General features: G+C 36.9%; 1 protein-coding gene and 1 non-coding gene across 2 annotated transcripts in view; both read left to right on the top strand.

Moving 5' to 3' along the window:
- The window catches only part of ZNF18 (zinc finger protein 18), a 76,395-nt gene extending 54,487 nt beyond the window's left edge, over window positions 1-21,908 (top strand). The window contains exons 4-6 of the mRNA XM_044672990.1: window positions 19,894-19,978; window positions 20,357-20,464; window positions 21,121-21,908. Coding sequence (XP_044528925.1) covers window positions 19,894-19,978; window positions 20,357-20,464; window positions 21,121-21,908 — 981 coding nt within the window. The remainder of the gene's footprint in view (window positions 1-19,893; window positions 19,979-20,356; window positions 20,465-21,120) is intronic.
- On the top strand, window positions 9,498-9,635 carry LOC123248241. Its single transcript, XR_006506310.1, has one exon. It is a non-coding gene; the product is annotated as a small nucleolar RNA SNORA51 (small nucleolar RNA).
- Window positions 21,909-23,161: the final 1,253 nt, after the last annotated feature.

Here is a 23,161-nt window from a genome sequence, read left to right as displayed (position 1 = left end):
TGTAATAGTCGTAGATTTCAATTAATTGTTGTATCATGTTTGGTACTTTTACCAGCCAAAATGCACACATTCCCTGCATAAAAGACCAAATAAGCAGCGATAGACTGCTTAATATAAAAATCAATCTTGTGCAATTCATTTTCTTTTCTTTTCTTCAGAAGATAGGTTTCCTATGACTTGGCTCGCCAGATGTTATCTGGGTAATTTGAGGAAAGGTGTGTGGTATAAGGGATTTGAAAGGAGGATGTTGGAGACTTGCTAAGTGGGTAATCTCGGTTACGGGTAGGCTGGGATTAAAGGAGATTCAGGGTATAATAGGACTGAAGTCAGGAGTATAACACAGAAGGGAAACAGAGATTCTTCAGGGAGAAGAGAAATTAAACTAAACAGACAAACACAGCAGGCTTACAGACTGGGACTTAGACTCAAACACAAGCTGAGGGAAATAGACTAGACTGAAATTAACAAACAGGCTTTAGTTAATTTCACAGGAAGGGACTTGTTTTGAAGTAACACCTTCCTTCAAGATGGATGCCCCAGCTTCCCTCTAAGTCCAGAGTATGTTGTTTCTTTCCCTCTTTTCCCTCTTGATAACTAACAGACAAATTATACTAATAGGGCTGTTGAAACACAAAAGGGTTATTTCCATTGAAGGATATTTGTTAGGAAGGTGGATCAAAGGAAAGCCCTATCAATTGTCTCAGGAACCTCAGATGGGGGAAGGGAAACAAAGATGGAGTCTGAGTAAGGACCTACCTTTAAACTCAGCTTTTCAAAGTGCTATCTAAAGGGAATAAATGATGACTGACTAACTATAACTAATGTTGTCAATTAGGTAACCCTTCACAGATTTAACTCCTCTCTAGGTAAGGGAGGGAAGGCAGGGATAGTATTAGGAAAGGAAGATATAAAGGGTTTATCTAAAATAATAATTTCTTAAGTAAATATATCAAAGTTAGGCTAAATTTCAATATTAAGCTAGGTAATCAAGGCAGCTTGGCTGACTGACAACCTCCCTCCACGGAAGATCCAGCCAACTGACTTTTCCTCAAGCCTCCAAACCCCTAACAGCTTTTGGAACTCAGCCAAAGCTAGAAAAAACTATATCACCCCAATTCTGTATACTACACTTTCCAATTGTGAAATTTTGCCTTTTAAAGTGTTATTTTCTTGCCCAATTTTGGTTTCCAATTTGTTTACCATTTCGTTTTATTTTTGGGCCTCTTTCTCCAGTTCAGAGTTTCTGTCTTCTAACCTGTTAATTTCCTTTTGAGCTATTTCCCACTTCTCTCGCCAAATCTCTTCCATGTTTCTCATCATCTCAGATTTGAACTTTTCAGTAGCTTGTGGCCAGTTTTCATTATTTTGGGAAGGTTTGGATATGATTACTTGTTTATTCTCCTCTGCTGTTTGCTCTGTTGTTTTGATTTTATCTGTGTAAAAGTTGTCGAGTGTTACAGATTTCTTCTTGATGATCTTTCTCTTTTGGGGTTCTTGTCTCTGGCTTGCCATTATTAACCCTGATCCCTCTCAGGTTTATCTTCACACTCAGGCTCTGTCTGTGCTCTTTAGGCTCCTGAGGTCTCAGATCTAGTTGTTCTCAGGGTCAAGCCTCCTGGTGGTCCCCTTGCTTGTTCCTCTGCCCAAGGTTCCTTTAACAGCCTCAGGGCACTGTTTCCATGGTCATGCACCCCTCTGCACTGGGTCCCCACTCAAGGTCTGCGCCTGCTCTCAGGATCCGAGTCCTCGCCTGCACTCAGGATCCGTGTCTGCGCTTGCGTCCTCGCCCTCACTCGTGCCTGCACTCAGGGTCTGTGTTCAATGTCTGCACGTTCTTTAGCCTCTTGGGGGCTTAAGTCTTGCTGCTCTCAGGGACAGGCCCTGGTGACCTTAGGAAGTTGCCAAGGACTTAATGTGTGCCCCAAACTTGCTCTAACTCTTGTGCGCTGGCTTTGGCATTGTAGGTGGTGTATGGTGGGGTAGGGGTTCCTCAGCTTACGTTTTAGTGAGAGCTGTTTCACCCATTTATAGCATGGAGATGCCCCCAATTCCACATACCTCCGATGCTGCACCCTGTTGTGGGGTCCCTTCGTTCCTCTGGATTCGTTTTTATGTCTTCTTGAGGAGTCATGTATGTTTCGGTTAGGAGAGGGTAAGTAGCTGCTTTTTACTCTGCCTCCATCTTAACCAGGAAGTCCAAGAGAGCTCACCACATGTAGTTCTAAGGGAGAGATTTAAGAACAGTCTTACCTGAGGTCTCAGGTATCAGGTCCAGCAAGCAATGTCTCCAACTTGACCTCCAGCTCCAGGAAATGAACAAGAACTCCTTACAGGCAGTTATCACTCCTTTTTAAAGGCGCTTCTTTTTTCTTACTATCTATGCCTTCCTCTTAGTTTATATGTCCAATCACAACAGGCACTTTGCTTAGGACTGCCCAGGAGGCAGTCAGTCAATTCTGATCCATCACCCACTCTTACACATGTGGACCACAGACTTCCCAACTTGTGAATTAAGTGGTGTTTAAATCTTTAAAATGGGCAGAGTAGGTTTAATTTCATTATCACAGAAGAAAAGATACAGATCAGACCCTACTATATTACCTCATAATAGAACATAATCTTTAGGAGCATAATAACATAGACCCCTGATGGCAAACCTATGACATGCATGCCAGCACTGACATGTGTAGCCATTTTCAATGACATGAGGCCGTATACAGAGAAATATAAACTATAAATATTGCGAAATTATGTTTTTTTTTTCTCAAAGTGACACACCACTTGAGTTACGCTCTTTTTTTTTTGGCAAATTTTGACACACCAAGCTCAAAAGGTTGCCCATCACTGGTATAGACACTTAGAAATTAAACAAGTTTGACTTATAAGTAAAGGAGAAGTCAATATTTGCTTGGTTTATGGATCCAAGAATTGAATGCTAACAGAATCAGGCCTAATAAGAGCAACTCTCTTAAACTGTGATGGATGTTGCTTGTCATAAAGGCAAAAGGACCTTGAGTCTCAACAAAAGCCATAGCAAGCCTAACAATTCAATTAAAGCTATGCAAAAATTTCAGAGGAAATGCCTTGTCTGGGAGGCAGTCTTAGTAACCCTAGAATTGCACCACCAGATTTGAAGCCAAGAAAGACTCCATAATGGAAGTTATCTTAGCTCCTAAACTAAAGCTGTGGAGAAATGTCTGCTTATGACAAAACACACACATAGCATATTCTGAAGCACACTCTGAAAAAAAGGCTCTAGTGAAAAATGAAATTTCAAAAGCTCCATTTCCATGCAAATAGAATTAGAATTTAGCTTTCTAGCCTTACACAATTCATACAAATCACATACTCACTTTAACTTGCTTTCATTTGTTTAATTTAAATAAAAAAGGAGCAGATGTAGCTCCCAGTAGTGAGAGTAGGCCCCAATAAAATCAGAGCCATCAGCTAGCTAGAACCAGACATGTAGTTTCCCACCCCAGCATGAGAACTTAATCCAGCTTCTTCACAAATACGGTATGTCCTGCCAAGAATTTATTGGTGCAAGAATTCTATGAGAAAATCTGTTAGATGGTTACACATTGTCATATTGAATTATCATCTATAGAAAACTCTGTTCAGAACCACTGAGGTAATCTAAATCCATTGTCTCCATCTTGTAAATCATTACTAACTATTGTCCCTGCAAAAGGCTTACCCAATTCCTTAGCCTCCATCATTTTCCCTATAAAGTATGTGCCCCAAATCATTAAACTTTGTTACTGCCCAACAAGAGGATTTTCTGCATGTTTGTCTATCAGTGTGGCTTCTTGGCGTTCCTGTAATCCCAGAATCATTTTTCTCATCCGAGTTTGTTGACCCATGAGTAATTTGTTGAGCAGATCCTGATAGACAGAAGGTCGTGGAAGAGTTTGGGGAGAAAGATTTTAGTTTTGAACATGTTTTAGACATGTTGAATTTAAGATGTTTCCAAGACATCCAACTGGTGATGGGGAGGGGACTCCTCGCTCAGGACTAGGGCTGGGTATTTAGAACTCTATTCAGACTCAATCAATTCCATCTATAGAGATAGGTAGCCTTTTTCATCATGAGTTTTTTTGGGTTGGCTTGGATCCTTGCATTGTTGATAATAGTTGTATGTGTAATGTTCTCCTGGTTCTGCTTACTTCGTTTTGTATCAGTTCTTATGTCTATCCAAATTTTTCTGATATCATCTTGTTTGTCACTTCATATGACACAATAATATTCCATTACAGTGGAATATTACAACTTGTTCAGCTATTCCCCAATTGATGGATATCTTAGTTTCCAATTCTTTGCCACCACAAAAAGAGCTGCTATATATATTTTTGTATAGTTAGATCCTTTTTCTCTTTTCTTTGATCTCTTTGGGATACAGACCTCGTAGTCTTATTGCTGGAGTGAAGGGTATTTGTGGTTTTATAGCCCTTTCAGTGTGATTCCAGATTGCTCTCCAGAATGGAGTAGAGCTCTACTAACAATGTATTAGTGTCCCAGTTTTCCCACATCCCCTCCATTTATCATTTTCCTTTTTTTCTTTTTTTTTGTCATATTAGCCAATCTGCTAGGTGTGAAATGGTGCCCCAGGGGATTTTTAATTTTAATTTCTTCATTTGAAAACTGCCGGTTTTGTCAGTTGATATCTTTGACCATTTATTAATTGGAAATGCTTTGTAGTCTTATAAATTTGAGTTAGTTCTCTGTATATTTGAGGAATGAGGCCTTTGCCATTTGCTACAAATTTTTCCTTCAGTTGTTTGTTTCCTTTTTAATTTGGTTGCATTGGTTTTGTTTGTGTAAAACCTTTAAAAATTAATGTAATCAAAATGATTCATTTTATATTTCATAATGTTCTTTCTTGTTTAGTCATAAATTCTTCCTTTGTCTATTAGTCTGAGATAAATTATTCCATGCTTCCCTGATTTGTTCATGGCATTGCCTTTTACTTCTAAATCATATATCTACTTTTTCTTTATCTTGATATATGGCATGAGATGTTAATCTATGCCTAGTTTCTGCCATTCCATTTTCCAATTTTCCTAGCAGTTTTTGTGAAATAGTAAATTCTTCCCAAAGTTTGAATCTTTGGGTTTATCAAAAATTAAGTTACTATGGTCATTTATTACAATTTGTTGAGTACTTAATCTCTTCCACTGATCCACTCCTTTCCTTTTTGGCAGTACCAGATTGTTTTGATGATTACTGCTTTTATAATATAGTTTGAGATCTGGTATGGCTAAGTTACTACAGATTTTTTTCCCTTAATTTTCTTGCTCTTTCTGACCTTTTAACCTTCCAGATGAATTTTGCTATTTTTTTCTAGCTCTATGAAATAATTATTTGGTAGTCTGATTGGTATGGCATTGAATAGTGTTATATTATAGGAGGTCACTACTATCTTTGATGTATATGAAGTTGGAGAACAGAGAGATGATAAGATGGTACTTCTTCTTATATAACAGTTGCCCAGATAGGATCCTTTAGGTCAAAGTGGTTTATCCCTTCAGGACCCACCTGGGGTTAATTGTTATTAATTATTGGGCTCTTCAGCTGAGGTAAGTTGGTAATCTGACTGCGTGACTCCCTTCCCAAATAAGCTTTGGAAACCAATTCAGGAAGGTACTTTAAACTTAAATATATTTGGTAAGAAGGATAATGGTAAGGGATTGAGGTATTAGGAGACCCTACTTAAATTGATACTAATGAATCTCTAACTGCAGGCAAATGAAGAATCAAGATGATAGCTTCTCTCTGGTACAGCCTGGCTAGGGCTAAACCAGAGTAGGCAAACTGCTGTGAAATCTTCAGCTTCTTCTTCTGTAAGATCTTAAGCCTTATCAGTTGAGATATATCCACCCTTTCCACCCTCTTCTTCTTCTCCTGCCCACTTCCTGGATCCCTCCCAGGCCCTGGGAAGCCTAGATAGCTAAGATGATGAAACTCCTAATATCTAGGGGAAGTAGACACAGAGATGGTGGTCTATACAAGTTGAAAATGGTACAGGAAACACAGATGGAGCTTGCAGGGTAGTGTTTGCAAGTCTCTTATCTCCAAAGACCAGGATCCACACTTATCTTCAGCCTCAGGGACAGGTAAAAGACCCCACCCAGAACCTCTGTCAGGGTTCTCAACTGCTCTCTCCTGAGTCCTCATGCCTCTCTGGGAACATTCTATCCAACTGACTTATCTGTCAATCATTGAGTGAACTTCAAGCTCCCAGAGATTCAATATAACAATAGGTAAATAAATTTAGGTAGAATTGTTATATTTACTGTATTGGCTTGTCCTATCCATGAGCATTTAATGTTTTTCCAGTTGTTTAGATCTGACTTAATTCATATGAAAAGTGTTTTGTAATTTTATTCATATAGTTATTAGGTTTCTCTTGGCAGGTAGACCCTGTGAAGGCTTAAGTTTTTGGGGTAGGAGTTTGAAAAAAAGTCAGAAGAGCAGTTTCTTAAACACAAAATGCTTTATTATTAGGAAAATATGGATAGGAAATAGAAAGGAGGAAAGTGAGGGTAATTTTATAATAGCTTATAACTATACCTAAGATCCCAATCCTAACTAAAATTTTCTAGAAAACCCTTCTATCTGCCTTTGAGGGCAGTACCTTCTACCAGAGCCAGGCTCTGGCCTAACTTTTCTACTCTGACTATCTAATAATTTACCTACTATTTATCTACTCAAGATAATCAATAAATCCATTTTTCATAGTCCCAGAGAGAGAGCAAGGCACACACTACTCTCCCCAGGGGACTCAGAGACCAAAAAAACCTCTTTCCAACTGCCATCTGTAACTGATTAATTCTCAGTGACACCCTTCTGTCACTAACTGACAGTTTACACAGCAGGGGAGCTCTTATTCAGAAATCTTTTTGTTCCCTTGCCTCTTAAATAGAAAAAGAGAGAAATTAAGAAAAACTCTCTTAACACCCCTATATATTTTCTATTGTCTGTAGTTATTTTAAATAGAATGTCTTGCTGTTAGACTTTATTAGTTGTATGTAGAAATGCTGATTATTTCTGTAGGTTTACTTTATATCCTGCAGCTTTGTTAGAATTGTTAATTGTTTTGATTAGTTTTGGTTGATTCTCTTGGATTCTCTAAGTATACCTTTATATCATCTGTAAAGAGTGGACAGTTTAGTTTCTTTATTGCCCATTCTAATTCCTTCAATTTTTTTATTTTTATTGCTTATAGCTAGTATTTCTAGTACAATATTGAATAGTAGCAGTGATGATGGGCATCCTTGCTTCACCCCTTTATGCCCTGATCTTATTGGGAAGTTTGTCACCATTATATTATAGATGCTTGCTGGTGGTTTTAGGCATATGCTATTTATCATTTTAAGGAAAACTCCATTTCCAGTGTTCTCTAGTGTTTATAGTTGGAATGGGTATTGTTTTCATCAGGAGCCTTTTCTGTATCTATTGATATGCTGATGGTTTTCCCAATACTGAAACAGGTGTGAATTCCTGGTATAAAACTTACATGGTGATTAGTGTAGGATCCTTGTCATATACTGCTATAAATTCATTGCCAGTATTCTATTTTAATTTTTTAAATCAATATTCATTAAAGAGATGGGTCTATAGCTGTGGTGGCAAACATATAGCATGCGTGCCAGAGGGGGCAATCAGAGCCCTCTCTGTGGGCATGCATGATGTTGCCCCAGTACAGAGTTGACATTTTGTTACTATAAAGTCAGAGGGACATGGGGCTGGGATGCTCCCCTCCCCCTCTCTCACATTCCTGAGGACATTCTTTAATTAATTAATTTAGAATGTTTTTCCATGGTTATATGATAACCTCCTCACTTCCCTCCCCCCTCCGGGAGCTGATGAGCAATTCCACTGGGTTTTACCTGTATCACTGTTCAAAACCTATTTCTTTATTATTAATATTTGCAATAATCATATCTCCATCACACCATGTGATCATATGCTTTTCTTCTGTGTTTCTACTCCCATTCTTTCTCTGGATGTGGATAGCATTCTTTCTTACAAGTCCTGAGGACATTTCTCATATCACTCACCCCTCTAAAAGGTTTGTCATCTATAGTTTTCTACCCCCCCTTGTGTTTTTTTTTTTAATCTTCCTTGTTTAGGTATCAGGGGCATATTTTTGTCATAGAAGGAAATTGGTAGAGTTCCTTCACTTGTTTTTCCATACTATCTATATATAGTTTAGTCTTTAAAGATTAGAATAAATTTGTGAATCCATCTGGCTCTGGGAGCTTTTTTCTTAGGGAAAATTGATGACTTGTTCAATTTCTTGTTATGAGATGAGTTTGTTTAAATGTTCTATTTCCTCTTCTATTAATCTGTACAATTGATATTTTTAAAAATATTGATCCATTTTCCTTGGACCATCAGTCTGATTGCCAAAATATTGAGCAAAATAACTTCTAATAATTGCTTTAATTTCCTCTTCATTTGTTGGGTATTCACTCTTTTTATTTTTTCATGCTGGTAATTTGCTTTTCTTCTTTTATCAAATCTTATTAACCAAATGTTTATTTATTTTATTACCTTTTCTAGTTCCTTGTCTTACTTATTAGTTAATTGGTTTTCTTACACAATTACCAATTTTATTACCAATTTTAATAATCTCTCCTTTTATCTTCAGAATTCCCAATTTGTTATTTAATTGGAGATTTTGAATTTACTTTTTTCTAGTTTTTTTTTTAAATTTTATTTGCCTGCCCAATTCATATCTGCCCTTTTTCTAGCCTATTGATAAAAGCATTTAGAAGTAAAAAATTTCTCCTAAATACTTCTTTGGCTCCATCTGAAAATTTTTGGTATATTGTCTCCTTGTCATTCTCTTTAATGAAATTGTTGGTGATTTCTGTGATTTATTCTTTGACCCACTTGTTGTATAGAATAAAGATTATTTAGTTCCCAATTCATTTTTAGTCTTTGGTATAAAGATCTTTGTTAAATATAATTTTTTTTTAGCATTATGCTCTAAAGAGACTGTATTTAATATATCTGCTTTTCTGCATTTGGTTGTGAGGCTTTTATGCCCCTATATTGTTTTTGTCAGTCATTTTGGTCAGTCAGCAATCATTTTTTAGATCTTTATGTGCTATCAGTGTATTATGTCTTTTAAAAAACAAAAATCTGGTTTCCTGCCATTAAAGATGGTAAATAAAACATACAAAAAATTTACACATGCAAGTTATGTGTAAATGGAAGAAACTTCAGAAGGAAAATTCTAGATATGAGGGTGAATGGTGGGGATGCGGAGATATCCAAGAAAGACATTTCATAGAACATCAGAGTTGAATTGTTTTGAAAGATGGTGGGTTAGAGGTGGCCAAAGCATTATAAATATGGGAGATAGCCAGCAGTAAGGTATTATAAGTGCTATAATCTTCCTTATCTGATACCAGAGAACATCTCTTACAATGAAAATTTAGCAAAACCTAAACCAATTTATAGAAAAAGTTTGACATTAGAACACTGTTCACATCCTCTTGCTTACCACAGACTGTTTTTTCTTTGAACAGACTGTATAGAAAAAGGAGGCAGAGAAACTTTCCTCTTTTCTACCTCAGTCAGGACTCTGTGTGTGCCCTAGCTGTATTGTGAAAGGAGAGTATTTGGGAAAAAAATGTTTATCAACATAGTTCTAACTCCACAGAAAAGTATGGAGAGGCATCTTCTGGTTGCTTCTTTGAGGCCAAATTTGATCATTATAATTTCAAAGCATTGAGTTTCAATTGTTTTCTAGTTATTTTCTGTTTAAGTTGGTGGTGTTTTTTTCTGGTTCTGCTAATTTTACTTTTAAAAAAATTAATTTATTTAGACTCTTTTTCCTTGGTTACACAATTCATGATCTTTCCCACCCCTCTTCCCTACCTCCTCCCAGAGCTGACAAGCAATTCCACTGGGTTATTATACATGTATCATTGTTCAAAACCTATTTCCATATTATTCTTATTTGCAACAGAGTGATCTTTTAAAGCCAAAAACCCCAATCATATCCCCATTGAAGCATGTGATATGTTTTTCTTCTGCGTTTCTACTCCCCTGGTTCTTTTTTCTGGGTATTGTTATGAGTAAGATTAGATTAGCTAGTTATTAGGTATTGATTATATATTGATTAGGAAGTACCTAGCAGGAAGGAGCTGGAGCTGGGAATTCCAGGTTGGAATGAAGGAGGAGGAAGTCTATATGTGTTCTGTGTGTGGACTCCATTAGTGGTAGGCAAAAACTGTTGCCAGCCTGGGAGAACTCAGAGCAAAGGACACCTTGCATCCTGTTTTCCCCTGGGATCCTGTGTGGTGTGGCATTTAAGGAAAGAACAAGAGAAGAGGACAGTGCTTCAAGCAAAACCCTTACTGCTTAGTTCCTGAGACAACTGTAGCTCCTGGCATCCAGACATCATCAGTGGATTGCAGTGAGAAATCCCAAAGCCACAAAAGCCCCAGCTGTACTCAAACCTGGCAGGTTCCAGGTGTGAGGCAGAAACCCAGAGACTCCAGTATAGCTCCTTGGGCCCTGTTAGTTAGATAGCTTAAATTAGTGTAGTGAATAAGTCTTTTCTTATCCCTTTGGGTTTTGTTATTAGGTGTTAAGATTTTAGAGTAGTCATTCCTATCCCTCCTTTTAGTTGTTTCTAATTAAAACCCAATTTCACCTTGTTACCTTGTCAGTTAATTCAAGGCCTCTGGCCAGAGTAACAGTTGGTTGTTATTTTTCCAGTTGGGAGTGGTGTAGCTGTACAAGGCTTCAGTGTTTAGTTATAGTCTCTCTTACATCCCAGAGAGTGTTCCCACAAACCTCATAGTTGATTTTAATATCCCTGGTGACCCCATTACTTATATTATCTTACAGTTTGGCACTACCCAGATGGGTGGATAGAGAGACAGACAGGAAGTGAACAGTTGGCCAGCTAGATTCATAAAGGAAGTAAGAGGGGCTTGAACATTCCAAGAGGGAGCTCAGCCATTGGCTGAGAGCTGAAAGTTCTCAACCAGTGGTGAGCTGCTCAGAGCTTCTCAGCCCCCACCCCAGGTCATTCATAAATCTTTGTGGGTAGGGGAAAATACTATCAAGCTTGGTGTGGCCCCAGAAAGAGGGATTTTCTTCATTTCTTTTTTGTTTTTGATGGTTCTGTTTTCTGTTGCTGTGTTTAATTGTACTTGTATTTAATTAATTGTGTTAGTAATTATTATTAGTCAGAATAGTGGCTAATAATACAATAAATTTTGTTGTTAGTTGGTCTGTTTGGGGAATGATGGGTACAATGGTGATTGAAGATTGGATAGATTATGTATTTGTGATGTTGTGGAAAGGTGTTTGGGCTATTCCTTACCTGTGGTTTAGAGTTATACCCAGGTATTTTAGAGGGATAATGGACTTGGAATTGGCACAACCGATTTTGACAATCAACATACTGGATTTATTGTGTCACATGCCAGTTCTGATTCTGACTGGTTATGTTGTATACAAACTAAGGTGGATATTGTTTCATATTGGGTATTTTGTTAAAATCATTGTGACTTGGTGTTTCAGGGATTCTGAAACCAAAAAAATGTTAAGACTATTACAAATTAAGTTAGATAATTTAGAGTTATGTATGCAAAATGGTTCGTTCTCTGGTCAATCACTTGGTACATCTCACACTGGCAATGAATATATGAACATGGGCATTTCTGACAAAGGTATTTCAACAAAGGCTGAGCTAGAACAACAGGCTCAAAATAAGGCTGAAACCCCCATTAATCTTTTTCCCCTTCGCGATCTTCCCATCGTTCGCGAAGATGGTGTATTCCATGTTAAACAACATACTCGATTCAGATCTGAAGATGTAGATAATCTAAAACGTAAGATCTCAAATTTCCACGATGACTCTGGGAAATTTGTGAAGATCTTCAAAGCTTTTGTAAAACAACACGATCCAGACTTTGAAGATTGCTGGTACGTGTTAGGGGAGATCTTATCACATAATGACAGAACAAAGTTTGTAGAGGAGACACGAAACACGGAGGGAATGACACCATGGCCTGTAGATTGGGAGGAACTGGACCTGAATTCAGTTCCTACCTACAGAATGTTAAAACAAGCACGTAAATCTCTGATTCAGGTTCTAGAGAAGCATGCTAAGCGTCCAAATTCATGGAGCAAATTCAAAAAGATCAGGCAGACAGCAGTAGAGACCCCTGCAACGTTTTTGGACAGAATCATAGAGGCAGCAGAAATGTATTTGAACATGAATATTCTAGAAAATACCACCGTAGATCATGTTAAAAGAATTTTTGTCAGAAATTCGGTTCCCCAGGTAAAGAAATTTTTTATGGACAATTACCCTGATTGGGAATTGTTGAGCTTAGACGAACTAAAACAATAAGCAACATACGTTTTTGCCCAAGAGAAGGACAGGAGTAGTGATGACAAGGATACAATTATTGAAAATCTTAGGAAACAATTAAGGGAGGCAAATTCTCAAGCTGATCAGAAAGAAATAAGTGAAATCAAGGCGGTAGCAGCGTTAGGGGCAGCAGAAAAGAGAAACAATAATAAAAATTATAAGACCAATAGCAATTCAAACAATAGGAACCAGAGGCAGCAATCTTGTTATGTTTGTGGACGTATTGGGCATTTTGCAAGGGACTGCAGATACAGAAAGAGATCATATGGGCAGAGATACAATAATAACAATGGAAATAATCGGTATAATAATAATAATTATGGTTACAGGGGAAATAATTGGAATAATGGTTTTAGTTAGGGAAATGAACAACAAAATGTATTCCAATGTCAGAATGCATGTTGTCAAGGTGTACAAGCTCCTAATTTGGCAACAACACAGGATTACCTTCGTGCAGGAGCCAGGCCAAAGTATAGTCACATTGTTCAAGGGAATATTACTAATGGTAACATGAATGGAGGGACAACTTCATTATGAAGGTGTGCCCGAAGTTCAGAAGTGATTGATCAAGTAAATGGAACTAAAGTAAATGTTGATGACATTGTATGTGTTAAAGATGATGATAATGTATTTGTGAATAATGGAAATGGTGCACTTGGTATTAATATTGATTTGATTCATGATAATAAGAATTTAATTAATAATGGTAATGGGTTGATCAGTGTTAATTTAAATGGAATCAATAATCAATGTGAATGATAATTTGATGAGAATTAATGATAATTTAAGTGGTGTTAATGTTAAATTATCTGAATTAACTACTAGTAATGTTGTAAATAGTACTTTAACCAATGTTAATGGTAATTTACCTACTGGTAGTAGTAATTTAACTGGTGTTGATAATAATTTGATTAATGTTGTAAATAATTGTGAGAAAAAGAGAAATAATGTTGTAAATGGTGTTAGAAGTTCTAGTAAGAGTGGAATTAAGAAGAATAATAGAAATTGTAATTTGATTAAGGATAATTTGATTGTGAATAAGAACAATGATACCAGAATAGAGGTGAAAAGGACCAATGTTTTAAAATCCTGGGAAAATTCTGTAATTCTTGACGATGTTAACTTGGATGGACAGGAAATGGCTGAGCTTTGTTCTGATGTTACTGTTTTAGCTCCAGTGTTGGAAACTTTCCAACCTCCCAATAGTACTGAACCATATGTGTCTGTAACTATTGGAGATCAGATTTACGACCTTCTTGTGGATACCGGCGCGAGTAAATCAGTTTTGCAAAGCTTTCCTGCAGATTGTAGAGCTGTTGGAACAATGGATGTGGTCGGTGCAACGGGAGTTACTCAGAAAGTAGCTAAATTGCAACCAAAAATGGTGACCCTAGGACCACTTTTGGTGGAACATGCATTTTTGTGTGTTCCGGAGTGTCCTATGAATCTGTTGGGAAGAGATCTATTGTGTAAATTAAGAGCTACTATCCAATGTACTGAATCTGGTGATATTTCTTTGCATCTCCCAGAGGAATCTTTGAAGGCTTTTCCATTGCTTTTCTTAGATTCTAGCAGTACAGAGGATGATTTAGGTACTATCTATCCAATACCTGAGGATATACCTAAGGATTTGTGGTCAAAATCATCTCAAATGGACAATATGCTAAAGGTCTACCACCCAAACTTTTCTTTCTGAATGCACTTTGATTGAACTTCTGGCAGACTGGACAGCTATTACTTATATTTATAAAAACATGGTATTATTAAATAATTACTTATATTTTCCTACATTTTTTCTGGATATGGATAGCATTCTTTCTCATAAGTCCCTCGGAATTGTCCTGTATTACATTGCCACTAGTAGAAAAGTCTGTTGCATTTGATTGTACCACAGTGTATCAGTCTCTGTGTACAATGTTCTCCTGGTTCTGCTCATTTCGCTCTGCATCAATTCCTAGGGGGCTTTCTAGTTCATATAGAAATCCTCCAGTTCATCATTCCTTTCTGCTAATTACTTTGCATACATTTATATAGATGTCCCCCTGTTTCTCTGTATTTGTCATTTTCACTGTTTCATGCAATAAAGCAATATTCTATTATGTTTATGCACCACAATTTATTTAGCTAATTCCTAATTCGTAGGAATCGACTTTGTTTCTAGGTCTTTGCTACCACATGCAAAAAAAGTTACCATAAGAGTTTTGGTGTATGTGGAACCTTTATTTTTATCTAACTTTTTAAAAGTATGTGACCAGTAGTGGAATTCCTGGGTCTAATGGTGGTTGTCATTTTTCAGTCATTTGTGACTCTTCATGACCCTGTTTGGGATTTTCTTAGCAAAGATACTGGAGTAATTTGTCATTTCTTTCATCAGCCCATTTTTTAGATGAGGAACTTAGGCTTGCCCAGGATCATATATATAGTAAAGTGTCTGAGGCCAGATTTGAACTTAGAAAGATGAGACTTCCTGACTTCATGCCCAGCACTTTATCAACTGTGTCACCTAGTTGTTGCTGCGAATTACTTTTCACAATAATTGGATCTCTAATAATGATATTCCCATCTTTTTTATTTTTTGTTAAATGTTAGGTGGAAATTCAGGATTTTGTTGGATTTCATATTTTATTATTAGTGATTTTGAATGTTCTTTCAATTGCTTGGTAATAGTTGGCATTTCTTTTGGGGATTTGTAGATAAGCTATGATCATTTTTCTATTAGAGAACAAACAGTCTTACATATTTCTGTTAGTTGCCTCTGTATCTTAGATATCAGACTGTTAACAGGATTATATGATATCATGATCCCTTGCACCTTCCCCCCCCCCCCCCATTTCACTATTTCCCTTAGCCCTGGTGCATGCAAGAGGTTTTCAATTTCATGTCAATCAAACTGTCAGTGGTCCAGTTTGAACTTCCTGGATTTCTAAATGGTTTCACTATCTCAAGTTTTTTCTTCATGCTAATCTATCCACTCCAATTCACAGCTGCCAAAATGATTTTTCTAATGTCTGTGTTAACCCCTCCGTAAATATCTATGACTCCCTATTATGTCTAGAGTCATATATAATAAACTTCTTTTTGGAATAGTTCTTTACAACATGGCCCCTTCCTATCTTTCTAAACTTCTTATTTGTCAAGAACTATACTGGATGTATCTTATTCTTGGCTTACTTTCCCCACTCTAACCATTGCCTCTTAGAATCCCCACCATCTTTTCCCTTTTCTTGTTGATCTTTTGGACAGATTGGATTTTTTGTCTATTGGTTCCTTCTCTGTTACTTATAAACTTACCCAATTTCCCCCATCTTTAAAACACCCTCAGTAATAAGAACTATCTATTTCCTCTCCTTCATAGCTCAACTTGAAAATTTTGGTTTCCCATCATTTTCATTCTAGTAATCATCCTCGTTGGTGAAAAATCAGATCCAGAATAGAATTTTACTTGTTTGTTCTTCTGCCTTTTGAAGGCTGAAATTGTTATTGAGGCAAATCAGGAGATTTTTGGCTTTACCTTTAGGACTTAGAGAGTTTTTTCTAAATATTCAGATAACTAAAGTCCACTATTAGTATTATTTCATGTTTCTATACCCGGTTTGTGTTCTGTTTGCTGAACCGTTTCTCCTAAGATTTTTTCTAGTATATATATTGATAATTTGACATATCATCTTTTCTTCTTACTTTTTACTATTCCTCATGTTTCCCACTTTGTTTCTTTAACTTCTTTTTAGGAATATATCTTCCTACTAAACAAGATTACTCTAGCCTTTTCCCACTGCCCTTTCATGTATCCTAATGCCTTTTGGATAAAGAAATTCCTCCAGAACCATATTCTAGTCTTGAATTCCATTGATAGCTATTGACATAAAATTTGCCTCCTTGAATTAAAATCTCTTAGTATCTTGCATGTTGCGTGTATTTTCTGTTTTTATATGTAAATATATAGCCATGGAGTTTATTACTGGCTTCTTTCTTTATATTTCATATCCTAGCAATTTGTGCCAATCTTTTCTTCCTATATTGTGTTTATATTTTAAGGCCTATGATGGGTATAAGTAAGGATTTTTCCCCTCCTGATTGTTTTCAATATGAAATTATTTTATGAATTAGTTATGAGAATATCAAGACTTCTATTAAATATATTCTTACCAAGCCTTGTTAGTTATATTCTATGAATGACCAGATTAAGGAGCCTGTCGTTCCCTTAAGGTAATAAGTAGTGCTTTCACTGTTAATGGAGTTGTGAACTGATAAAAACTATTCTGGAGAGCAATTTGGAACTGTGCCCATAGGGCTATAAGCAATACCATTACTAGGTCCATAGCCTAAAGAGATTTAAAAAAATAAATAAAAGGACCTATATGTACGAAAATATTTATAGCAGCTCTTTATGTGGTGGAAAAGAATTGGAAATTGAGGATGCCCATCAATTGGGGAGTGGCTGAACAAATTGTAGTATATGATTGGGATGGAATTATAAGAAATATAAGAAATGACAAACAGGATGCTTTAAAAAAAACTTAGGGGGGCAGATGGGTAGCTCAAGTGGATTGAGAGTCAGGCCTAGAGACAGGAGGTCCTAGGTTCAAATCTGGCCTCAGCCACTTCCCAGCTGTGTGACCCAGGGCAAGTCACTTGACCTCCATTGCCCACCCTTACCACTCTTCTACCTATGAGACAATATACCGAAGTTAAGGGTTTTATTAAAACAAAAATTCTTAAAAAAAAAAAAACAACTTAGAAAACCTGAACTCATACAAAAGTGGAGTGAACGGAACTAGGAGAGCATTGTACACAGTAACAGCAAAATTATATGATTATCAACTCTGAATGACTTCACTATTCATAGCAATATGATGATCCAAGATAATTCCAAAGGATTTATGGTGGAAAAATACTGTCCACCTCCAGAGAAAAAACTGATAGTGTCTGAAAGCAGATTGAACATTCTTTAAAAAAACCAAAAACTTATTTTTCTTGGCTTTTTTTGGTTTGTGTTTTCTTTCACAACGTGACTAATTAGAAATATTTTGCATAACTGCAAGTGTATAACCTATGTCAAATTGCTTGCCTTTTAAGTGAGGAAGAAAGGAAGGGAGGGAAGAGAATTTGGAACTCAAAATTTAAAAAGAAAAGAATGCTGAAAATTTTTCTTACATGTAATTGGAAAAAATATTGAAAAAGATCTAAAAAAAAAGAAATCCCAATGCTTTAGACTACTAGAAAAATTGGGCATTTGAGTAATGTGAAATGAAGAAGAGGAGAGAAGGGAGAACTCTTGGCAAAGGCCTCAATTTTTTCAGTGAAGTATGAGTTATAGTTTTCAGGAGAATGAGGGAGAAGCTGTAGAAGGTTTGAGGATGGATGAAAAGACTTAGCAAAGGTGCTCTGATGAATGAGATAGTAAAATGAGTAGGAGGTATAAAATGATTTCCTTGTTGTAGTTAGATCCCAGTGATTTTCATGATTTTTCTCCAGCTTTATTCAGCCCTTTTTTTGAAAACACAAAAGCATATTTATTCATATCAAAGGGCTCATGGCTGTCTAAATCTTTAGACTACTTTAGAGTAATGGAAGGACAGGTAGGTGGCTCAGTGGATTGAGAGCCAGGCCCAGAGATGGGAGGTTGTAGGTTCAAATTTGTCCTCAGACACTTCCTAGCTCTGAGACCCTGGACGAGCTGATTAACTCCCATTGCCTACCCCTTACTGCTCTTCTACCTTGGAACCAGTACACAGTATTGATTCTAAGATGGAATATTGTCTTATGAAGGGAATTTCTCTCATTGAGAGACCGTGTTCAGATTCGCTCCTACGCAAGGACACTGGCACCACAGTTTTCAGTAAGAATTATTTATTAATTATAAAATAGACAGTGAAATATATGATTTACAGCAGTAATAAAATACACAACCTAGAAGCACGAAAGCAAAAGCAATAACAGCGTATATAAGCCAAGAATACATCACCAAATCGGGCGAGACACCAACTCCTGGGTTCACGAGGCTGGGGGTCCCGGTACAGTTCCCCAGAGTTGCAACTGGGTGAGACATAACCTGGCTAATCTTGGCAAGGAATGAGGTGTGTGGGATTAAAGCCAAAGATGTTGGACTAAAAATTTTGGGTCTGAGAATCTTCCCAAGAGAGGGGGCCAACCCTCCCTGAAAGATCCATGGGACTGTTTGCAGTTTTTCAGGAGTGGCAAGTTCTATGATAACAAAAACAAGAGTTTTCTCCCTAAGATACATGCTGCAAAGGCAGCAACAGATAGTGGGAGTAATCTAAGGTACCACTTTGGCAGGGCAGGATCTTCAGAAGGATAAGGGGGCAAAGAACACAAGAGGACAGTGTATAGTTAAATTAGATCACCAAGGGTTCAAGATAGGGAAAAAGAGAAGAATATGGCTAATGATTGGGAAAAAGGCTGAGAAGTAGAGGGATTGAAAGTTTTAAAAACTAAATTAAATTAATACTCTCTGGTTCTTAGTTTCCATAGAATTTATTAATATTACTTGAATAAAGAAAAGCAGACAGATAGAAGGATGTTTAAGCCTATTCTAATCTTGCCATGTGCCTTTCCATATGGCTGTCTCTCTCAGCCAGGGTCCTCCACCAGCAAGAGCCCACTTCCTGGAACCTTCTCTTTTATTTCTTCTCCTTTATCCTTTGGATCCTGACCTTTCCCTCCCGGGTCCTGTCCCAAGCTCTCACATGACATAGTATACCATAAGGATGCAACTAGGATGACCTCAGTACGTGATTCCTGGGGGAGGGGGTTCCCTTTACACAAGGTCATAGTGAGAGTTTGGAGTTGAGATGCAGAAGGCAAAGTAGGATGACAACAATTTTAGAATTCATGCTTGAGTAAAATGCCTATCTATGCATGCAAGATTGTTGTCTCTGTGTGGGAAGGAAAAGTAGTCAGAGGATACGAGTAATTTGAGGAATTGTAAGGTTAGGCTGTTTATTACTATCAGTATAGATACTTCAGACTCATAATATGAGGACAGGAGTTAAGAGAGGAAGTGAAGAGAAAGATTAGCACTGAATTCATTAAGGAAGGAAGGTGAATATCCTGGTTTTTTGGTAGACAGTAGTTACCAGAACTTTTATTAGTTGATAAAGAATGTTGTAGAAAAGTACTAGATTTTCCAGGACCTCACTGTGTTATAGTGGAAATAAAGTCCTAACCAGATGCAATTTAAAAAATAAATTTGAAAAATAGACCCCTAACTTCTTAGTGTAGAAACCAATCTAGATTGATATAATGTTTTCCCCATTGTTTTAGGTGTGGGATCAGAGTATAATGTATTACAAGACCTAGATAATTCTAAGGATTAGGTTTGAACTCCAGCTCTAACCATAATTGTGTGACTTTGAGTTGTAAATATCAAAGCATTATGAAGAAGTGAGCTCTTCTTTTGAAGCTACATTTTTTAAAAAGCTTTTTTTTTTTTAAACTTTTTTGCCTTTATATATGTTTGTTTCTAGGAGCAGTGGCAGTACCTGAATCACATTCAGAAAGAGATTTACTGGGATGCCATGCTGGAGGATTATGGGAAAGTGGTTTCACAAGGTACAGATTTAGAATAGTAAAATTTTAGTATTTTATATATATTTCATATATATATATATTTTTTATATATATTTTAGTAAAAAAAAAAACCGGCTGGGAAGTGAGCTATATCCTCTTAGAGCTATTGTAGGTCCAGTTTGAAGTTGTTTACATACCATTTGTTGTACCATTTGATGCTTGGCCATCTGGAATACATCTATGGTAGAACCTAGGCATTGAGGTAAGTAAGTGGCAGGCAGAAGCAATAAATGAAGACTGAGTTATATTAAGTTTTGCACTGCCTTCTTAGTTTTGTCTGAATCAAAAATCCTTCAAATGTTGAAGACATTGATTCATTCCTCTACTCCCACCCAAATTCATCTTTGTCTTTTGTGTCAGGAATTCCTGTTTCTAAACCAGACCTGACTAATATGGTAGATGGAAGGGAAAAGCTTGATGGATCACATTCTCTTGCAGATAAAGAAATTCCTAGAAACATTTGCATAGGTGAGTGACACTTTAACCCTTCCCTTGCCTGTTTTTGTTTCTCCTTCCTACTTTCTACTTACTCCTAAGTTTAAGAGAATTATATGCTATCATACTAAAATAATAAGAGAATTAGCATAGCAAATTGAGTATCAAAATTCAGTTCTAGCCCAACTTCTTCACTACCACATGTTGTTCTGAACATATCATGTTGTTCTGAACATGAGTCACATTTTTCCTCCAAAATATGGCTTGTGTTAAACCTGGGTATTGTGTATAATTGGTCATATTTTCATTAAGTACTTCACTCTGTGTTTTCAGAATAATGTCATATATTGGTCTCCTTGAGAGTGTCTATGTAGAAAAGCCTTCTTTGAATCTGATCTGATAAATTAGCTGATAACTCAGGTTCTGCTGAAAGCTGAATCAGAATATAGTTACTAGAGTAAACACAGTGGTAAACTTAATATATAATCATTCCATAGGAAGCAGGAGAAAGGCCATATGCTTTAGTGAGACTGTTTTTGTGGTGAATAAATTATGTACAATGTCTTCACTCCCTGCCTTCATTTAATATTGAATCCATGAAGACTTTCCTTAGAATAGACCTTCCTCTGATATGGCTTAAAAATCAGGCATAATATATTTATTGAATGATCTCTGTTGCTTTCTTTCAGGAGACAGGAGAGAGAATGACAAAGAGAATCTTCACTTGGAAAATATAAGAGTTCAGGAATCTCATAAGATCTGTTTCCAGCAAGCCTCAGAAAAGATACCTTCACCGGCCCCCTTGAATGAATTCATTGAGGATGCTCTAAGAAGCTCTGGAGTAAGAAAAGATCTTATCATCCAGGAAAATCTTCAGGATAGAATAAAGGCAGAGAAAAGCCTTTCTTTGGAAAAGAATTTAGGGAAACTCTTAGGTCAGCATTTGGCTAGTCCAGTGGAACAAGTTTCCCAGTGGAAGGAGGAAAAGAAAGAGGTCTGCCAGAAGGGCCAGCTTCGAACTCTAGTGGGACAGAAGTATAATGTTACAAATAGATGTGTTGACTGTGGGAAAAGCTTTGCTCAGAAATCTCAACTTGTCATCCACCAAAAAATCCATACTGGAGAGAGACACTATCAGTGTTCCACTTGTGGAAAAAGCTTCAGTCGGAGCTCAGACCTTAGGAAACATCAGAGAATCCACACAGGGGAGAAACCCTATAAATGTGATTATTGTGAGAAAGGTTTTAGTGATTTCTCAGGATTACGCCATCATCGAAGAACGCATACAGGAGAGAAACCATACAAATGTTCTATTTGTGGGAAAAGTTTTATTCAGGGGTCAAACTTTAAGAGACATCAGAGGGTTCACACAGGAGAGAAGCCTTTTAAATGCTCTTGCTGTGGGAAATGCTTCAGTTGGAGCTCAAGCCTTGATAAACATCAAAGATCCCACACAGTAGAAAAATCTTTTAAATGACATAAGTAGGTATCAGTAAAGAAGAATTCCCATTTAATAGTCCATTTAAAAAAAAATCCATGGTATAGAGAAATAACATGGAAGGAATTCTACCCATTGATGGATATTCCTATTCTTGGAAATAATTTTCTTCTGATTGGTTTAAAGGGGAGGTGCTATAGTCCATTTTATCAGCCTAAACATAGATAATGTGGCTCTAGACTTGCTTGTCAGGCTTTGCCTAGATTGTATTTTCCATAATAGGAAAAGGCTTATCCTTCAACTCACCTCCCAGTGTTGTTTCTTGCATTCACTTGAATCTAATAAGTCACACAATTAACCAAGATAATTTTACATGGATTTAGCTATCATCTCATACCCTTATTCTTTCTCTGCCTGATCCCTCTGAGCTTGCAGGAATGGTAGTGGCACCTTCAGGTACATAGGTGGACCTACAAACTATCATATGCAGTTTAAAGTGGTGAAAGGGTGTCAAAGTGTTCTACTTTACCAAAGCAAAGGTGGGAAAAGCTGAAGAAATACAAGGTTCAGGAGTTCCCTGTATTCAAGTGGGAGTGGATCCTTCAGGATAAGGAAAACTATCAGTAGATGGAGAATGAGGGAAGGAACTGGGCATCTGATAAGGGGGAGGGGAGAGAACAAGTATAAACAAGTATGTCCATTCAGTTCAGCAGAATTTATAGATTAAAAGTAGTTTTTGTAGTGAAGTAGGAGGTGAAAAATTTTTTTTCTAAGTGGTAATCCCAAAAGGAAAACCACTTTTGTGAGGGTTGCCCCTAGACACTAGTGTCCCTCTCCAAAGACAGTTTTTCTCATTATGTTCCAATTTAATTATAAGTTGAAGAATCACATTTTTCTACTTCTCTTGTATCTCCTATAATACCAGGGAGAGTGCTTGCTCAATAAACACTCATTGTTAGTCCTTATTGCTCTTTCTAGATTCAGTTATAACATTGCTGAATTCAGAGTTTGGGGAAGATATAGTCAAATAAGATATTAGGAAATTACATTGTATTGAAGTCCTGCTCTCCCCTTTCCTTCAACCCCTTCCCAATTTGTTTTTGTTCACATTACTGGCTTTGGGGAGTTTCTCAGGGATTCTAGAATACTTAGAGGGAAGTAAAGGGCAATTATTTCCATTGAAAAGGATCGTTTCCTTAATTTGCTTTCAGATTTACTCGTATTGCCCACCCAGCCTAACCAGAAATCTCTAAGGAGTTCAAGGAGTAGAGAATAAAATGAGAATAATAGTG

This window comes from Gracilinanus agilis, chromosome 4, assembly GCF_016433145.1.
Source record: "Gracilinanus agilis isolate LMUSP501 chromosome 4, AgileGrace, whole genome shotgun sequence".
Taxonomy (NCBI): domain Eukaryota; kingdom Metazoa; phylum Chordata; class Mammalia; order Didelphimorphia; family Didelphidae; genus Gracilinanus; species Gracilinanus agilis.
Note: the sequence above shows the minus strand (reverse complement) of the source record. Positions and strands in the feature narration are given on the sequence as shown.